The 20,709-nt window shown below is 41.5% G+C and overlaps 1 protein-coding gene across 5 annotated transcripts in view; it reads right to left on the reverse strand.

The window, feature by feature from the left end:
* tmem260 (transmembrane protein 260) overlaps window positions 1-20,709 on the reverse strand; it is an 81,726-nt gene that overhangs the window by 28,775 nt on the left and 32,242 nt on the right. For 4 of the 5 annotated variants that reach the window (XM_069929362.1, XM_069929359.1, XM_069929360.1 and 1 more), the window contains 7 exons: window positions 19,246-19,397; window positions 7,237-7,414; window positions 4,897-5,010; window positions 4,250-4,429; window positions 3,454-3,494; window positions 1,732-1,818; window positions 436-550 (listed from right to left, as the gene is read on the reverse strand). In XM_069929362.1, coding sequence (XP_069785463.1) covers window positions 436-550; window positions 1,732-1,818; window positions 3,454-3,494; window positions 4,250-4,429; window positions 4,897-5,010; window positions 7,237-7,414; window positions 19,246-19,397 — 867 coding nt within the window. The remainder of the gene's footprint in view (window positions 1-435; window positions 551-1,731; window positions 1,819-3,453; window positions 3,495-4,249; window positions 4,430-4,896; window positions 5,011-7,236; window positions 7,415-19,245; window positions 19,398-20,709) is intronic. The other variant, XM_069929363.1, reaches the window with a different exon arrangement.

Consider the following 20,709-nt stretch of genomic DNA (forward strand, 5'->3'; position numbering starts at 1 on the left):
TTGATCGTGTTGAAGCTTTGGAACTGGAGTTCGGGTTGCCGATGGATTGAACAGAGGTGTGTGCAGTTGCAGAGGCTTCAGCTTCAGAATATACATTGTACATTCACCCCGTGACCTGCATGGGTTTCCTCCGGGTGCTCTGGTTTCCTCCCACATTCCAAAGATGCACAGGGCTAATAGGTTAATTAGTCACATGGGTATATTTGGTCAGCGTGGGCTAGAACAGCTCTGTAACTGTGCTGTATTTCTAAATTTAATAAAAAAATAAAGATGCCAATGGCTAATACTTGTTTACTGTTCTGGCTCATACCTGGAAATATACAGTCATCTGATTGACTAGGTACAAAATGTAATCAGTAGGTATTGCAGGGTGAATCACATAGTAAATACAGTTCTTCACATTTCAAACAATGCAATGGATGACTGGACACTCACCACGCCGATGAAGAGAGGTTTGGTGATGTCCAGGTTCGCTCTCCAGGAGAAGAATAAGGAGTAAGTGCAGAGCATCACAGTGAAAAGCCAAAAGACTGAGGACTGAGGGGAATTCCTGCAACATGCATTAATCCAAATCCTCAACAAATCCATCAGAACCACAAAACATCTTCTACAATCTCAGCACATCAACATTTCATGATCTGGGTGATAAAAGAGTAACATGAAACTCCAGATCAAGGAGGGGTGTCATGAATGACCAAAATTCCCTTAGCGAAGAGGTCATTAATTCAGGGATGATGATTTGTGAATTGGGAGAAAAACTGCAGGAGGAGGATTGAGGCCCTTTCCTTCCACTCAATCAATGAATGGCTGAGAAGGTGGAGGTGGCAGAAAACCTCGACACATTTCAATGACTGCCGACAGGACCATGGACCTGGAACTGGGAAGGGAGATGAACCAACAGACCATTGAGGATATCTGTGCCATTATTTGATTAAATCTCACTGTACAATGCACGCTGCTCCCCTCTTCAATTACCATAACATTGCTCTCCTTCCCTTAAGGTCTCATCTTTTCTTTTCAGGAGAGGTAAGAAATGTTTCCATTTTCTTTTAATTTAGTGGAGTTCATTCACTATTCATTTTGAGGTATTCACTTGAGAAAAAGGACCACAATTAGTACGGCAGCCTCCAGCCTGTTCCACCATTAGTTAGATCTGGAAGGTTTGTTGGAAGCCTACGAAATTCATATAAGGCTCAACAGCAAGGGTGTGGAAACAAAGTGTACCATGTCTGAGGTGACCTAGACCAAAGGTCATGATCTCAAAATAAGATATCCTTATTTGAGCCTGAGATGAAAAGAAATTCCTACAGCCAAAGAATCTTTTAGAATCTCAGCCTACAAGGATGGTGGAAGCTCAGTTGCTGAATACATTCAAGACAGAGATTGATAGGCTTCAGTTATTGAGGAATATGCTGTTTAAACTGGAAAATGGTGCTGGGGTCATTTTTTGGATGGAATATGCTACACACCAGCTGTAGGGGGGTAAAACTGCACACAGTACTCTGATGTGGCCTGAACAGGGCTTCGTATTACTTTGGTTTCAGTTTGGCCACCTTCTTCTCCAAGTATAGTTTTCCATGAACTTTCATGATTTCCTGTATCTACACCCATTAATCTACACCCACAGACCCCAGGGAGGCTGGGTGATAACGAGCAGTTGCAAGAAAACAGAGTGCATTTACTGCAGAGACACAGAGCAGGTGCACTTCCTGCTGAGTCAGGAACTTGTACCTTTTATAGCCCTGCAGTGGGATGGCCACGAGTGCCAAAGCTGCTCCGATTGCTGTAAGTTCAGTCTTTATTTGCTTCATCTGATAACTGCAGAGAACAGAAAAGTACAGATGTTAGACTGTAGGCCCTTTCAAACTGCCATATAAAATGGGGTTAACCAGGCAATTTGCCCGGTTAGCACTCCAGTTACGCGGCAGTTTGAAAGGGTCTGACCTGGCCAACACTGTTGGAATCCAACCGGGTCCCTGACCTACCTCAGAGGTAAGTCAGGGAACCCAGTTTAACTTACCTAGGTCGTGTCCACGGGTGATTTGAAAATAAAAATGGTCGACCTGCTTATTCCAGTGACATCAGCACTTGCATGCATGCGTCACCAGGAAACCAGCATCCAAACATCCGGCAGTACTTCCAGTGACGTACGTGACACGTCATTGGAGGGGCAGGAACTCCCTTCAATCTCCAGGTTGGCAATTAAATAGGTAGATCCCCATGCAATTTAAAAAGTGCTTCCAGCACCTTTGCCACAGTAATCGCATCTGGGTCCCAGGAGGGCTACCCAGGTGCTGCAGTTTAAAAGAGGCTTGTGTCTCCTTCCTTTCCTCAATTTTTATGCTGTGTAGTTAAATTCACAAACTGTCCTGCAACTTTGATACATTACAATGCACAAAAGTTCTAGAGCAACTCAGGAGGTCATGCAACATCCATAGGAAGTAAAAGGCAATCAGTGTTTTGGGCCTGAGTTGTTCACCAGGAGTATTGAAAATCAGGCAGATGCCTATATAAAAAGGGTGGGGGGGGGGGGGGGTGGAGGGAGGAAGGGGAAGGAGCACAGGTTGACAGGCTAAATTCATATCAGTTCTTTAATGTAAAAACATCAAGCCTTTCAAATAGCAAAAATATTATATAATAGTTAAAGTATACAAAAAGGCAGGAGGACAACATCGTCTCCACTGATCACAGCATGGAGAGTCAGTCATGCCGTTTGGCCTACAGAATCTGCACTGACCAATAACCACCCACCACCCTACATTAATCCCATTTTTGAATCCTTCCTACATTCCCATCAACTGTACCATTCACCCACACATGAAGGGCGAGCCACAATGGCCAATTAACCAACCTGCCTCTGAGGTCTGGGAGGAAACCAGAGCACCTGGGAAGAAATCTACAGTCACAAGGAGAACATGCAAACGCCACACAGACAGCACCCGAGGTCAGGACCGAACTCTGGTGTCTGACATTGTGAAGCAGCAGCTCTACCTACTATAGCTGTGTGCCAGCTTCCATCAGTTTGGAACCTAATTGAACTTTATTTGGAAGGACATTGGTAGTTCCAGTGGGTGCTGTTACTGTCGCCATTCCATGGCCTCAAAGAGTTTCTGGTGGGCACTATTAATCTATCTCATGTGGTGATCCTACAAGGTGCTGTTATCCAGTACAATTCCATTATTACCTTGGCCATTTCAACACCTTCAATAGGTGCTGTAACACTGTCCATTCTACTCCTTGTAGGTGTAATTTCAATGTGATTAGCAGGTAGTTTGTATCTGTCTTTTCATGTACTACAATATCTGTAGGTCACAACAGTCATTTTATGAACTGTCCAGGATTACATGATTAATAGCTAATGGGTTTCCCTTTTCCTCATTAATAACTGAAATTTGACTATTGTAATTTGAAACAGTTAGAACAGAGCATTGGTCAGGATCACCCAGCACTCACCTCCAGACATGCAGCAGTCCTGAACCCACCTCAGATTTGGCCTAGAAGCAAAATAAGTCCCATCAGGAAACAATTTATTTCTGATTTAAAAAAAAACAGTCTGCATAGAGTCCTCAAAAGCAAGAAATTCATCGATCAATTTAGGGGAAATGCCCAACAATGTGGGGACCAACTGAGAAGTTACTGCAAGCAGGCAGAGGAAATATGGAAATGGTAGCCAGAGCTGTGATAATGATACTAATGAGGATGAGTTTACTGTCAAGAACCCAAGTACAGTGTACACATACATCAAAAATTCTTGCTGCAGCCAAACAGGTACTTTTGTAAAAATAATACCAACAATAAATGATCCCAGTAAGGAAGAGATAAATATTCAGTTATCATTTGTGCAAGATAAATTAAAAAGCGCAACAGTGAAGACAATTTTTTTTTGTGCCAGAGTATATGATTAGGGTAGTAAAGAGAGGATAAGAGTCTGATAGCTGTTAGGAAAAAAAAAGTTTTTGGACCTGGAGGTGCTGGACTTAAGGCCTCTGTACCTTCATACACCATTTATATGATGAATGAAGGAACAGTGAACCATGATCTATCTAGAGACTGGCAGAACTGATAAAAATGCACAGCTCTGAGATATTGTCATGGATTAACAATAGTTAAAAGATTTATCGGCCTATAGAAAGGGAAACTCCTGAGCTATTTTCAGAAGTTTCTAACATTGGACAAATGAACACAAAGCTGTAGTGTCCTGATCCTTTACAAGTTTGAGCTCCGAAAGTCAAGAGATGTGAGACTCTACCAGACTGAAGGTGCCATATTCCTCCCGCAGCAGGTGGGTGATGAAGCCTCTCAGGGTGGTTTGGTCTCCCCAGCTCCAGCGTGCTTCATTGAGGGAGGACGAGACGGGCAGATACAGGTAAGGCAGGAGACCAGCTCCAAAGCTCAGGCCCAACCACTGGATGGCCCGCACAGATAACTCCTGATGTTTAGGGAACAGAGAAGAAAGGTAGGCATAGGCAATGACCGCTGGTGGGGTTGGGCAGGGTGGAGATGGGGCAGAGGAGGGAGGAGGGGAAGGGAGTGAGGCAAGGGGAGGGGGAGAAGGGGTCTGGGAGTGGGAAGAGAGGGGGCAAGATGGAGAGGGAAGTGAGGGGGGTGAAATGGAGAGGGAGGAGACCGGGTGGAGCAGGATAGAAAGTTGCAAACCAGGGAGAATAGGAAGAGAGAAGAAGCAACAATAAAGAGGTGGGGGGAGGTGATAGAAGAGGATAATGCAAGGCAAGAAAATGAGAAGATATTAATTGGAAGGAGAACCAAGAGGCCGAAAAGTGGGTGAAGAAATCAGATAGAAAAAAGTGAAGGTCAAGGATTTGCGGAATACAAAAAATAAGGGGAAGAGAGAGAGAGAGAGGACAGTCAAGTCCCAAAGTAGGTGGTCCATCTTACCTTTTCTCTGTATAACTTTAGCAACACCCATGGAACAATATACATCACATAGAAAACAATTGTATGCTGATTACAAAGACTCAAGCCACAGAAGAATGCACCCTGTTGTGAAATCTGAAAACAGAAACAAGTCTTTATCAAATTGAATGTCGGTTACTTTAACTCAACCAACCCCAATTAAAGGCTCACTCAGCTACAAGGATGTGACACATGCCAATCATGCAGGAAGTGCCAGTCACATTTGTAGGCAATCAAATCTTTCAACGGACTATTTGAAGGCCAATAACATGCCTGGACCTCCAGCAGCAAACCTGATTTTAATACTTAGCCCAACTGCACCATTCTGCACATTCAATAACAACAGTTCAGAAAGATGCTGTTGCTTTATCATTCATACCCATACAGCACTAAAACAGTCCCTTCAGCCCATCACCTGTAGCACCTCCCTGCTGCCCATTTGGCTCATCTCTACTAATCTGGTTTGGCTGATTAGCCCTTAACCTCTATGCCATGCCAATTCAAATGTCTTTTCAACGTAGTGGTTGCATCTGATTCCACCACTTTCTCCAACAATTCCAGATATCAATCACTCTTTAAAATCAATCACACTATAAAATATTTTTCCCCTCAAACCTCCTTTAAATTTCCTCCCTCTTGCCTTAGCAGCACCTATACCTCCAAAAGAGACTGAGGAAGGGGAAGGCTACCAGCCCCCATCTTGACAACTCTTTTACAGGAGCACAAGTGAGTGTTCTGTATGGCTGCTTCATTGTGTGGTCCGGTAGCTGCAAAGCATCAGGCTGGGAATCAGTACAGAGGGTCATTAAAACGGCCAAGAAGATCACTTGGGTGTATCTTTCTCTGTTGACAACAAGGGCTCAAAGAATTATTGAGGATCCCTACCATCCATCTCACAGTATCTTTGACCATCTACCACCAGGAGGAACAGGAACATCAAAGTCAGGACTGCCAGGCTGGGAAACAGCATTTCTAGCAGGCTGTGAAATTGATGAACCATAACCTTGGGTCTCTTATAAATGAAATGAGTAAATTACTGGTATTCCAAAATATTTATCTACAGTAAAACCCCTGGTATCTGGCACTTATGGGAATTGTAGATGCCGGATAAGTGTATTTTCAGGTCACTCTTATGATGCCCAACTAATATCCTACATTAAGAATAAACAGTTTAAAAAACAAAAATACTATACTGTACTTACACTGAACAAACTTCACCTGCATGAATATATAAACCTTTAAGTATTTTACTTTATTTTCAGTCACATTCTTTGAAAACATTTAACTGTCGTTGCATCTGCAGGTTCCTCCCCCTCCATGGAGCCGCCCAAAAGACAAACGAACAATAAAATTATAGATAATTAACACCCCCTCTCCCCCACCAATCTTACAGATAAAGGCCTCTGACCGGGGTCGACTCCTACTAAGCAGGGATCAGGAGACACTTGAAGAAAGTCACCCCAATGGCGAGTGGCATCAACCAGCTCTTCATCCTGGGTGACATCATTTTATTCAAACAGCTGCTATGAGCAAAACACAACTCCACTGGCTCCCATTTCACCAAAGGTTTATGTGTTACTTCAGACATTTCCCAGTACTTTTACAATTTTAAACTTACACATTTTTAATCTATTACTTTCTTATTTATTTTAATTTTTAGAATTTATTTTCCTCAATTTTTTTACCAGTTGCTTGAATTCTGGATACCAGGGGTTTTACTGTATATTTATTTTTATTATATATTGATGTATATATGTGATTTTATGTGCAGTGTATTATGTGTGTGCACCATGGAAAATGCTATTTCTACGGTACAGTCAGTAATAATAAACAAACTTAAACCTTTGCCCTATTGCTTTTTGGTAACAAGAATGGGGAAAAGATTCTGACCATCTGCCTTTTCTATGTCTTATAATTTTATGTACCTCTATCAGGTCACCCCTCTGCCTCCTTCACTCCAGGGAAAACAATGAGGAGACAGTAAATGCAGCTAAAATGACATCCATCATATCTCACCTGTCACATGTTCCTGGCTGTGACAAAGGAGAGCCACCACCTTCATCATAACCTGTGTATATTACCTGTCACATGTGTGTGGAGCAGGGCTACTCCTAACTCACCAGGGGGAATAGGGGTAGGGTTAGCAGGGCCAAGGTACCTCTCAGGCCAAGATGAATTGAGCATGTCTTGATCTACCTCAGAGACATGAGAAAGTTGAAGACATGCTAGACCTCAATTCTTTTTACAGCACTAACTTACAGCGACAAAATCATTAATTCAATTTAAAGCCTGGGCTCATACACTGGAGGAAGTGGAAATTACCTTTGATCTTTCCCTGGGAGTTGATGCTGTGCTGAATCTAACAGTCAAAACCATGAGGAGGCCAATGAAGAAATTGTTCAAGGAAAAAACCTCAGCAGTGACAGACCACTGCCATGCCAGTCTGGAAAAGGCAAAGAGACCTGCAGCAAGAATCCCTCCGGCATTGGATCCCGACAATCTGAAACATACGGGAAAGAGACATGAACATAATAAAACACAGGGCTCCAATGCCCAAAGGGCATCCAGAATGGGAAAGCCACAGAGCCCACAGCCACTGCTCCCTTTGCATAATAGGCCCCACACCCACACTTGCTTCACTGAAAGACCAAATGTCCCAAAACCTCAAGTACTCCATACTCTGAGACAGGAAGCTCAGGGACCTCATCCAAGCATAGACAGAAGCCTCCCCTGACCTACTATGCCTAAGGTAGGAACAGAAAGGCAGAGCAATAGATACAAGAGACGTCAGGCAGGCATGTCAATGGAAGTCAATGTCTTTGGGAGGGAAAGGGAGAATGGACAGCAGACAATAAGGCAGGTGAATAATGATGATGAGGAGATGATTATACATATGAGCCGAAATTCTTAATGCTGCAGGCAAACAGGTAGTAATAGTAAACTAATTGACAATAAATACACGATAGATATATTTACAGTAATATAGTGCAAAAAAACTGACCTGCAATTGTACAGTCCTTTTAAGCAACCTATGGTTAGTATATCAAGGGGAGGTTCAATAACCTGATAGCTTTTGGAAAGAAACTGTTCTTGAACTTACAAATGTTAAGTCTTTAGGCATTTATACCTTCTGCCTGAAGGTAGCAATGAGAAGAGGTTGTGACCTAAATAAGATTTGCATGAGCAATGGTAAAAATGACAACAGATTATTTCAAAATAAACAAGACCTTTAGAAAATTTTACTCTAAACTTTATACTTCTGAATTTAAGAATGATTATGTTTCAATGTCAGAATTTCTGGATCGGTTGAATTTACCTATACTTTCTCAAGAGAAACATGCAAGTTTAAAGAAACCTATTTTGGAGGAGGATATAGCTGTGGCCATTTCCTCATTATAGTCAGGTAAATCTCCAGGACCAAATGGATTTCCTGCAGAATTTTATAAATCTTTCTCCAAACAGCTAGTATCCCACTTAAGTCTGGTATTAGCTGATTCATTTAAAGAAGAGAAGCTACCTTTATCATTTAACAAGGCTTGTATCTCTCTTATTCTAAAAAAAATGTACAGAGCCAACAGAATATATTCCTTATAGACCTATATCATTACTTAACAATGACATGAAGATTCTATCAAAGATTTTAGCACATAGATTAGAAAAAATGTGACCATTTATTATGGACTCAGACCAAACTGGTTTTATTAAAAATCATTATTATAATATACATCAATTATTGAACATTCCATATCTACCTTCCACTCCATGTGTTCTTTCATTAGATGCTGAAAAAGCATTTGATCGGGTGGAATGGCACTATTTATTTGCTGCACTAGGTAAATTTAATTTTGGATTAAATTATTGAATTCATGCCCTAAGGTGTCGGTTCACTCTAATTTACAGCAATTGGATAGGTTTAATCTCAACAGGGGAACATGGCAGGGTTGCCCGTTAAGTCCTTTGTTTTTTGATATAGTATTGGAACCATTAGCTGTTGCTCTCTGACAGTGTAGAGAATTTAATGGGATAATTAGAGGGGGAATTGAACATAAAGTATCACTTTATTCAGATGAATTACTGCTTTTTATTTCAAATCCTGAAATTTCTATATCAAATATATTAATTTTGTTTGATAGATTCAGTCAGTTAATAAATTAAATTTACATAAGAGTGAACTTCTACCCTCAAAAGGTCCTTTCAATTCTTCATTTAAAATAGTGAAAGAACATTTCCAATACAGTACAACTCTGATTATCTGAAATCGGATTCTCTGAAATTGGGCTCCCAGCGGTGGCAGAAGCAAACATTGGGTCTCTGATGGCAGCAGTGGGAACCTCGGGGTCCCAGTGGCATCAGCAGTAGTGGATCTTGGGCTCCTGGTGGAAGCAGGAACTTCGGGCTCCCGACAGTGGCAGCAGTGGACCTCAGGCTCCCGGCAGCAGCAGCAGTGGACCTCGGGCTCCCGGCGGCAGCGGAAATGTTGGGTTCCTGGGAGCAGCGGGAACACAGGCTCCCACAGTGACAGCAGTGGATCTTGAGCTCCCGGCAGCAGTGGGGACCTCAAATTCCAAGGCAGGAGCAGGACCCTTGGGCTCCTAGCATGAGGGGGCCTCGGTGGGGAACTGTTGGTGATGAGCATGGCCAACATTTTTTTGGTGAGAATTCTTTGGCTTGGCTTCGCGGACGAAGATTTATGGAGGGGGTAAAAGTCCACGTCAGCTGCAGGCTCGTTTGTGGCTGACAAGTCCGATGCGGGACAGGCAGACACGGTTGCAGCGGCTGCAAGGGAAAATTGGTTGGTTGGGGTTGGGTGTTGGGTTTTTCCTCCTTTGCCTTTTGTCAGTGAGGTGGGCTCTGCGGTCTTCTTCAAAGGAGGTTGCTGCCCGCCAAACTGTGAGGCGCCAAGATGCACGGTTTTTTTAATGCTTAAAAAGTCTTACCTTGTTGTTTGTTGCTGTTTAAACTCTGTTACAAGTGATTTGCTGTTGCTACTGGGCTGTTTTTTAAAAAATTACCAGTTCTCTAAAAAAAAAGTTCATCCGAAATTTTTGGATCGTGGGAGTTGTACTGTATTTAAGAATTACAATTATGAAAAGTTATTGAAACATTGAAAGAAAATTTCTGGATATTACTAGATAAGATTAAACTATCATTATCAGATTGGTCACCCTTATCTATTACAATGAAGGAATGTATTAATTCAATTAAAATGAATATTTCACCTAAATTTTTTTATCTTTTTCAAGCGTTACCAATTTTTATGCCCAAATCTTTTTTCATCACGCTGGATTTGGCTATTTCTACTTAGGGGGGAGTTCCTCCATCTCTATTGCATCTGCTCCTAGGATGAGTTCTATTCCAGCACATCTGTTATATTCTCCTTTTTAAAAAATTAGGCAGGGGGGAAATAAAAAAAACCATGTATAAATAAAGCTTATCTTCAGAAGACCATATTAAATGGAGGATTATTACTTCCAGATTTTAGGTTGCACTATTGGGTGATTAACATACATAATTTTCTTTTATTATTACATTTGAATAAGTCAGTGAATTTCCCCTCTTAGGTAGAAATAGAATTGCAGTTCTCCAAAATAAAAACTTCTATGTTGGGAATTTTAGGATCCTTTTTAACCATTTTCCTTTTCCAAATTAACACATAATCTGTTAATGAGAAATAAGTTGAAAATTTTGGCTCAATTTAAAAAATTCTTCAGAATTAATGGTTTTTCACTGGCTGGTCCTTTTATAGATAACCATCTTTTTCAACTGTCCTTGTTGGACGCAGGTTTTAAGGAATGGCATAGAATAGGTATTCAAAGATTTAATGATCTCTTCGTTTGAGATAATTTTACCTCTTTCAAACAATTATCAGCTAAATTTAATCTTTCCAATAGACACTTTTTTAGATATTTACAAATTAGACATTTTGTTCAGTCAAAGTTTCCAGATTTTCCAACACTAATATTCTTGATCTGTTTTTTAATTTACTATTTTATTTTCATGGTGGATTTATGTCATGTATTTATAATAATTTATTGGATTTAAATTCAGCTCCCATGGTAGGGATTAAGAGCGATTGGGAAACAGAACATTTTCAGATGAAGATTAGTACTCTACTCTCAGCTTGATTAATGATTCCTCATTTTATGCAAGACACTGCTTATTACAATTTAAAGTAGTTCACAGAACTCATATGTCCAAACAAATAATCTCATTTTTATGCAGATATTGATCCATTATGTAAGAGAAAAAAAATTTGAATTTTTTTTCTCAAAAAAATACATAATGAAATCTTCAATAACACAAAATATTAAATTTTTCTTACAAACAACAATAAAAACAAAAAACATTCCCTCCCTCCTTCCTTCTATACATATGGATCCACCCACCATCAGAGCTTACATATTTAAATATACAGAATACAGTTGGGGAAATCACTTTTGGGTATGTTTAATATCAGCATTTATATTCCTTTCTATTACTGTATCTGGGCCCCAAAGTGGTCCAGGTATGGCTGCCAGATTTTTATAGAAGTGTCATATTTATTCTTTAATTTATATGTGATTTTTTTGCATAGGTATACAGCTGTTCATTTCTGCAGTCGATCGTGCTATAAGTAGAGGGGAGTCAAACTTCCAAGTGATTGCAATACATTTTTTTGCTACCACAGAGCTATTTTTATAAATGAGATTTGATATTTAGTCAATTTGTTGCTTATTTTAATAAAATTGCCTAATAGATAGAGCTCCGAATTGCCCACAAAGGCCACTCCCTTTATCTTGGTTAGCTTTTCTGTGATACCTTGCCAAAATGGCCTCACCTTTACACACGTCCATGTGGCATGTTGAAAAGTTCCTATTTCAGGCCCACATCTGAAACACATCTCTGAAATTTCTGATTTTGAACTATGTAACTTCTGTGGATATAATTGGCACAGAAAATTAAGACTCCTCAAGACATCACTATTTACTTCTGGGTTCCTTATCATCCAGGGTTTCCTCAATCAGCTGTGAGCCCTATTCCTTGGTGCACCATTGCCATCTTTTCTACATTACCATTTTCTTTCACAACTAATTTTTGTTCATTATATACTTCTCTCACAATTTGTGATGGATTATCAGCTTCATGTTGCAATTTTCTTCTTATCAAAGGTCATCTTTGCTTTATTAAAAAATCCTGGGCTTACAGTTCATGTCTTTAGGTAAATTACACTCCATGTTCTTCCATTTAAATACACAAAAATGCTGCAGAAACACACTAGGTCAAGCAACATCAGTACATTGGAAGCGAAGATACATAACCAACATTTTGGACCCAAGACCTTTGTCAAGGTCTGAGCAAAAAGCAGACAGGCACCTGAATAAAAAGGTGCGGGAAGGAGGGAAATGAAGGAGCACAGGCCAACAGGCAAGAGGTCATAGGCGAATATGAGTGAGAGGGCAGATAAGAAAAAAAAGCTGAGAAGTAATAGGGGTGAGCTCTCGGAATGTAGTGGGAAGGGGTAGGGAGCTGGAGGAAAGGAGTCAGAGGGATTGGGAGGGACCTAATGGAATCCAGAGAAGTTAATATTAACATCATCTAGTTGGACCACCCAGACAGAATATTACATGTTGTTCCTCGGTTTGGCAGTGCATGAGATCATGCACCGACATGTTTGCATGGGAATGCGGTGCAAAATTGAAATGTTGGCCACTGGCAGCATGAAGAGCGAAAGTGTGCAACAAAACGATAACCCAGTTGGTGTCCAGTCTCTGTGATGTAGAGGAAACCACAGTGGGAGCACTGAATGCAGTAGATAATCCCTGCAGATTCACAAGTGAAGTGCAGCTTCACCTGGAAAGACTGTTTGGGACCTGAATGGTGGTGAGAGTGGAGGTGTGGTTGCATGTGTAGAACTTCTTGCGGTCACAGGAGTAGGTAGCAAGGGGGCAATAAGTGGGAATGGATGAATGAATGAGAGTCACAAAAAGGGAGTAGTCTCTGCAGAAAGCAGAGGAGAGGGGAAAATGTGTCAAGTGGTGGGATCACATTGTAGGTGGTCGAAATCGTGGAGGGTAATATGATGGATGCAGAGGCTGGTGAGGTGGTAGGTGAAGATAAGGGGAATCCTGTCCTTGTTGCGCTTTTGGCAGAGCAGGTCAGGGTAGATGTGCTGAAAATAAAGGAGATGCCATAATTTTTTTAAAAGGAGAATATAACAGATATGCTGGAATAGAACTCATCCTGGGAGCAGATGCAATAGAGATGGAGGAATTGAGAGAAACGAATAGAATCCTTACAGAGGACAGAGTATGAAGAGGTGTAGTTAAGGTAACTGTGGGAGTTGGTAGGCTTGTAGAAAACATCTGTAGAGAGTTTGTCTCCCGAGATGGAGAGAGAAAGATTGAGAAAGGGGAGAGTGTTGCAAGTGAAGGACCCAGAGAATTTGAGGTTGGGGTGAATGTAGCAGCAAAGTGGATAAAGTTGACGAGCTCATCATGGGTGCACATGGCATCACTAATGTAGTCATCAATGTAGTGGAGGAAGATTTGAGGAGCCTTGACTGTGAAGGCTTGTAGCATGGATTGCTCCACATTACCAACAAAAAGGCATGCATAGCTGGGACCCATGGCTACCCCTTTGTCTTGTAGAAAGTGAGATGTTCTTCCACTTGTTAACTTGTCCCCAAACATATGCCCAGTTGCAATAAGGTTGTAGCAATGCATTTCCAAGCCGAGTGACTTGGAGAGAAACTGGTGGCAATTATTCCCCCACAGGCCTGCTGCCTTCATCTTTCAGTGCTGGAGATTGCATTGTACATTATGCAAATAATAGCAATGCATTTTGTTGACTGTACACACTGAAACCACAATGCATTAATGATGGAGGGAATTAATATTTATATGTACTGCTCCCATCCAGGCAAATGGAGGGTATTCTATAACATGCCTTGTAAAGTCCAAAAATGGAATGTCACTGGCTACAGGAATCTCAGCCTCTGGTCTACTCTGATCATAGTATCATGGCAGATTCTGCAAGTATGAAAAGGGGGAGGAGTGGAGAGATGAAAGGGAATGATTGCGACAAAGTGGATACCCATCGAGACACAAAAATGGTGGTTGGGTCGGTTCAAAAAGGGTGCAAAGGATTGTCAATCATAGTTTATTCATCTGGAGGAGGTGTTAATCGAAGATGGATGAGAGTAGTGGAGATAAAACAATGCAGGAACAGAGAGCAGTTACAGGAGATCCAAATTAAAAAAGGGATGCTGGAAATACAGCATCTACAATATGTGGAGAGAAAAAAAAATGAGTTCACGTCACAAGCTGAAGATCTTTCATTAGGAATGGATGGTTCGGATATGTTAGGACTGCGATGGAGCCAAAGATAGAAGTAGTAAGAGAGGATGTGCAAGAAATTATTAAACCGACTGCAACTCAAAACTAAGGATTATTTTTAGAGGTGTTCTATGTGATCCTTGCACCACCTGTGTCAAAGCGTAATGAGAAGGGGAGTGGGAGCTGAAAGGTCAAGAGCACACATGTCAAACTCTGGCCCGCGGGCTAAATAATTATATTTGGCCCACAAGATCATTTCAAAAATGTATTAGAGGTGGCCCGCTGGCCGCCGCGCCAGTATAGCGCATGCATAGTAATACAACAAATCCCAGAATGCATTGGCGTCAGCCTGCTAATCGCCCCCACCTCCTCTGTTTACGTTGTAGGGTCTCACCGTGGACTCTGGTTTTGGGGCCTGGCCAGTGTCAGGGGAAGCCAAGGCCGCTTCCCAGCGCCCGGAACCAGAGGCCTCGGGCCTGACCTCGCCAGGACCGTTGCCCACTCCCCCTCCCTGCCGCAGGCCGATCCGCGACTCACGGTGACGGGGCCGCTGATCCGCCGAGATGCCGCCCTGCAGCGAGAGCCGATGCCCCCGCACTGTCGTTGTCCAACCCGATCGCCCGCAAACCCCGCCCTCCCTCACACAGGCCTGAGTAAGGATTATGAACTTTAATCTCAGGATAAAACGATCTTCCAATAGTTTCATATCACAGTGATAAATATATTCCTGGTTAAAAATGGTCCTGCACCTGGATACAAGCTCATTAGGCATAAAACTTGAAAAGTGTGTAAATCAAAGGATATCTGTACCAATGGAAAAAGGGCATGGCAAATAACCCTGCTAGAGTTCATGCCCACAATCAGTCACACATTTGATTGTTTCAGGAATCATGTTATTCTCCCACATTCTCAATAGCCCTCAGATTTTACTATTCGACAGCACACTAGCAACATTTGACAAATCCTCTATAGAGGATTTATTGAATATTTTATTTCTCATTTGTTAATGCTTCTGGAAAGAGTTTATCCAAAACTATTATTAAACATTTATTTTAATAAGAAAAAGTTTAACATTACATATGTTGAAAGAAGAGAAAACATGCAGATGTTGTTGAAAATTTTCAATAAAAATATTTAGTTCAGCCCTCGACTTAGACCAAGTTTTTAATTTTGGCCCTCCGTGAATTTGAGTTTGACACCCCTGGACTAGGGAAAACAGCTGCATTGGAATTCTGAAAGGGAATATGAAAGAAAGATGTGTCAGGTGGTTGCACCACATGGAAGATGGTAGAAATTCATTGAAGACAGGTCAGTAGTGCAGAAAGCAAAGACCAGGAGAACCCTATTTTAATTGAGGGATATAGCTATCTCCTGTAATTAGTTTCTTCAGTTCCTTTTCCAATACTCTTGATGAATTGCTTCCTCTTGAAGATCACACCACCTTTCTTTTCCAATTTCTATCCAGTTCTCACTTTTACTTGCCCTGCATTTCTTAACTATCTCGGAAGACAAGAAGTAAGGAGGCATGGGATCCAAAGAGATATTGCTTTGTGGATCCGGAACTGGCTTGCTCACAGATGGCAAAGTGTGGTTGTAGACGGGTCATATTCTGCATAGAGGTCAGTGACCAGTGGTGTTCTGGGACCCTTACTTTATGTGATTTTTATAAATGACCTGGATGATTAAGTGGAGGGAATGGGTTAGTAAGTTTGCTGATGACACAAAGGTTGGGGGTGTTGTGGATAGTGTAGAGGACTGTCAGCGGGACACTGATAGGATGCAAAACTGGGCTGAGAAGTGGCAGATGAAGTTCAACCCAGGTAAGTGTGAAGTGGTTCATTTTGGTAGCTCAAATATGATGGCAGAATATAATATTAAAGGTAAGACTCGGCAGTGTGGCTGATCAGATGGATTTTGGGGTCCGAGTCCATAGGTCACTCAAACCAGCTGCACAGTTTGATTCTGTGGTTAAGAAGGCATATGGTGCATTGACCTGCATTACCAGGTAATCATGGAATTGAATTTAGGAGCTGGGAGGTAATGTTGTAGCTATATAGGACCCTGGTGAGACTCCACTTGGAATACTGTGTGCAGTTCTGGCCACCTCACTACCAGAAGAATGTGGAAGCCATAGAAAGGGTGCAGAGGAGATTTACAAGGATGTTGCCTGGTTTAGGGAGCATGCCTTATGAAAACAGGTTGAGTGAACTCAGCCTTTTCTCCTTGGAGTGGCAGAAGATGAGAGACGACCTGAAAGAGGTATTTGAGATTATAAGGATTCATCGTGTAAATGGTCAGAGGTTTTTCTCCCAGGGCTGAAATGGTTGCCACAAGAGGACATGGCTTTAAGGTGCTAAAGAGTAAAAGTGTAGGTACTTAATATATATTGTGGTGGGTGCATGGAATGGGCTGCCGGCAACAGTAGTGGAGCCGGGATACATTAGGGTCCTTTAAGAGACTTTTGGATAGAGGGCTATGGGAAAGCCTAGTAATTTCTAAGGTAGGAACACGTTTGGCATAAGTTTGTGGGCTGAAGGACCTGTATTGTGCTATAAATTTTCTATGCTTTATCCATTACAAGCTATCCACAGCTACCTCGATGGGACCTCCTCTCACCTGGTTCTCTATCTAGGATTTCAGTCTGTTTTCCTGGTTGCTGCTTGCCACACATACATTCTCACCTAGTTTCCTCTCAAGTAAAGAGGGCTTTTCTGAACTTAGCCTAACTTTCCATTCAATCAGCTTCCACATTCCACCCCCCAAAAAAAAATAATTTCCATCACCTGTCACACAATGTCACCACCACACATTTTCCTTCTCTTTTCAAAATTTCAAAGCAACCATTCCCTTTGAGACTTTCTGGTTCACTTTTGCATCCCCACCAATCACTCTTGCTCTCTGTATTTATATGCCTTGATCCAGTTCTGGGTAATGGTGACCCAGGTCAGGTTGGAAATTATGAACTAGATACTGATGGCAGTAAATGTCATCAGATCTCTCTTTTTAGATATGGTCATTTGCTGGTAATTATGAGTTATAAATATTAAACAAGAATATGATTCAGGATTGCAGGAGGCAAACAGCTGCAATAAGCTCTCTGGTGTTCAGCCAGATTAATTTTTTCCTTGAAGATATGAGAATATAAGAGCAGGAGTTGGCCATCCGGTCTGTTACGCCTGCTCTACCATTCAATAAGATCATTGCTGATCTGGTCGTGGACTCACCTCCACCTACCAGCCTTTTCCCTCCCCACATAGTTAAATCCCCAACTATGAAAAAAAAATCAGTATTCCAAGTGCAGCCCCTTTTGCAGGAGAACCTCCCTGCTCTTATATTCAATCCCTTTGGCAATGAAGGACAACATTTGCCTTCTTGATCATCTGTTGCATCTATCAACCTTTTGCGATTCATGCACAAGCAATCCAAAGTTCCTGTGCACAACAGTATGTTTTAATCTTTCACTATTCAAATAATAATCTGATGTACTCATTTACCAACATTTTTTTCCATCTGCCAAACCTTTGCCCATTCACTTAACACATAACCAAATGCACCAGATGTCAAATAGGTATCATTCAGGCTGAATGTGCTAAGCAGTTCTTCCCTTTCTCCTTTTCACCTCTGCCACCATTCATACAGTGATCAAGGCCTGGTGATTACAAAATACTGCTCAGAGTGAATATATTTAGGGATCCAATTGCCAAAAATAAACTTAAGGCCAAGGGACAGATCCTTAAAGTCGTTTCAATCACTAACAGAACTTTGGTCTCAATCCCAAAATTTAATTGCAAAAAGGTCATACAGTTACTGTATTAAAATCTCCAACTGAAACTCCATGTGTCCAGTCTGGACATTGCACCCCAGGAAGAATATACTGACCAAAATACCTTGTTCCTTCAATGTATCAAGAAGTTCCAAGGTACACAAGGAAGCAAATTAATGAGATAAAAGTGGTGCAAAAATTATACCGTGGAGCACACTTGCATATCCTTATGTTTAAAAGATTAAGGCTGATCCAATTATGCTGTTTAAGGTTATCAAAAGGCCTTGCGTGAGCAAACTAAAATGATTTCCTCCAATTCAGAGTGTAGATGATTCCAAGAACATTAAAATTAGAATGAAGCTATTCAAGGCAATGTCATGAATCCATTCTTCAGGAGCTATGCTGAAGAGTGAGGATCTTGCACTCTCACTGTTGAGGCTAGAGGGCAACTGCCAAATTCAATACTGAGATCAATAGATATTGGGAAGTCAATTAACATGACAGATTCAAGCGATTCCAAACGTTAACATGCATGTTTATTGATTTCCTTTTTAAAATACCATATTTTCCCTGTTCTCACTGGAAATCAAACCACAATCATCTTCTATCATGTTTTGGCTAGCAAACCACAAGCTACAGGAGCAGGGACTCAGGGTCAGCCTGTTGATTTCAAGTGACAGCAGGAAACTACTGCTACCATGAATAATGGACAGCAGGAATCCTGTTGAACATGTGAAGGGAGAGCCAAAAGTCTGGAGTAAGAGCAGCAGGATAAGAATAAAATATGACAGGAGAGGAGTTGGATGGTGTATGGAAGAGATGTTGGAAATGAAGGAATTTAGAGATCTGAGGATTCTAAGACAGGAAAAAGTTTCAGGAGATAGGGGTGACTCCATAATAGTATTTGTACCCAATGAATAATTCATGCTTGTACTTAATTAATGGTGCAACTCATGATTTTATTTTGGACCATGTATAAATTCCATTACTGCTCATCAGTATGATTAAAGGCAATAACTCAACTTTTCACAAGTTTTTAATTGCTCAACATTAATACAAATATTTTTACACATGGTTGTAAGGCTTGCAGAATTAAAGATAATTAAGATGCAGATTATTCATGATCTAATTCAATTGGTTCAAGAAATGCAATGGGGCATTCCTGTTGCTGTGACGCTCATTCAGCCATTACAGACTGGTATCGGTGGCCCTGATAGAATATCCACAGACCCCTTGCTACCTGCCTGGACTCACCTGCGAACTGCATCAAAAAGCAGAGGGGCTGTGGCTGCTCCCAGCAGTGCATTCAATGCATTGACCCTGAAAGCAGGGGAGCCAATTGGAAGAATGGTCATAGCTAGCCTTGCCAGGAAAATGAACAATGGGTATCCAGGAGGATGTGCCACCTGCAACAACAGGAGAACAGAGGATGTGAGACCCACTTGCAACCTTCACAATTTAACAGATCGCACATTCCCACCCACCTCTCATCCAGCAGAAACAGCATCGATCAACATAAAAGAAATCTGGCTCATTTTGGGATGCACAAAGTGGAGCTCTGGCACCCAATGCACAACTGACTTTCAAGCTCTCTCTACATTCCAGCCTCCCCCACCTAACATCCCCACGTTAGTGTAGAAGAACATTACATCCAGCTGGGATGGATTGGAAAAGTACTGATAATATTAAAGGGAAGGAGAGATTATTCAGGTCTTTAGAATGAAAGATAGGACAGGAAGTTTAGCAAAGGATAAAAATTTAAACTCAGGCAGCAGAGAGATAAATGTAAGAAGGGTGGTGAATACCAGACTGAAGATTAATTTAAATTCAGACATACAGCATGATAACAGGCCATTTTGGCCCACGAGTCTGTGCCACCCAACTAACCTACACCCCTTGTGTTTCAAACAGTGGGAGGAAACCAGAGCCCCCGGGGAAAACCCACATAAACATGGGGAGAACAGTTGCAGTTAGCACGGGATTCAAACCCTGGTCCTCGCTGACACTATAAAGGGATTGCACTAACCACTATAACGTGCAGTGTATAAAACAAGGTTAATGTGCTTAAAGCAGTTAGAAATTGGCAGGTGCATCGTGTGGCATAATGGAGATGTGGCTGAAGGAGGAGCGTAGCTTGGAATTAAACATCCAAGGGTACACATCCTCTCAGAGAGACAGGAAAGTGGGCAGAGAGGGCGAGGTGGCTTCACTGGTAAAAAAGGAAATCAAAGTCATTAGCAAGAAGTGAGATCGGATTAAAGGAAGTAGAATTCTTGTGCATGGAGATGAGAGACTGCAAGGTAGATAATCTCTGAAGGGAGTTACATACAGACTTCCAAACAGCAGCCATGATATAGGGAGCAAATTACACAAGGCACATAAAAAGCACAAATGTTATGGTGGTCATGAGGGACTTTAATATGCAAGTACTCTGGGGAAAATCAGGTTGACGGGCTGGATCCCAAGAGAAGGAATTTGCGCAATGTCTACGAGATGGCTTTTTAGAGCAGCTTGTGGCCGAGTCCACAAGGGAAAAGGCAATTCTGGAATTGGTGCTGTGTAATGAACTGGAATTGATTAGGGAGCTTAAAGTAAAACAACCATTTGGAGTCAGTGATCACAATATGACAGAATTATTCTCCAGTTTGACAGGGAGAAGCTAAAATTGAACGTGTCAGTTTTACAGTTGAGTAAAGTGTAGCAACAGAGGAGCTGGCC

The sequence above is a fragment of the Narcine bancroftii genome, chromosome 3 (assembly GCF_036971445.1).
Source record: "Narcine bancroftii isolate sNarBan1 chromosome 3, sNarBan1.hap1, whole genome shotgun sequence".
Taxonomy (NCBI): Eukaryota; Metazoa; Chordata; class Chondrichthyes; order Torpediniformes; family Narcinidae; genus Narcine; species Narcine bancroftii.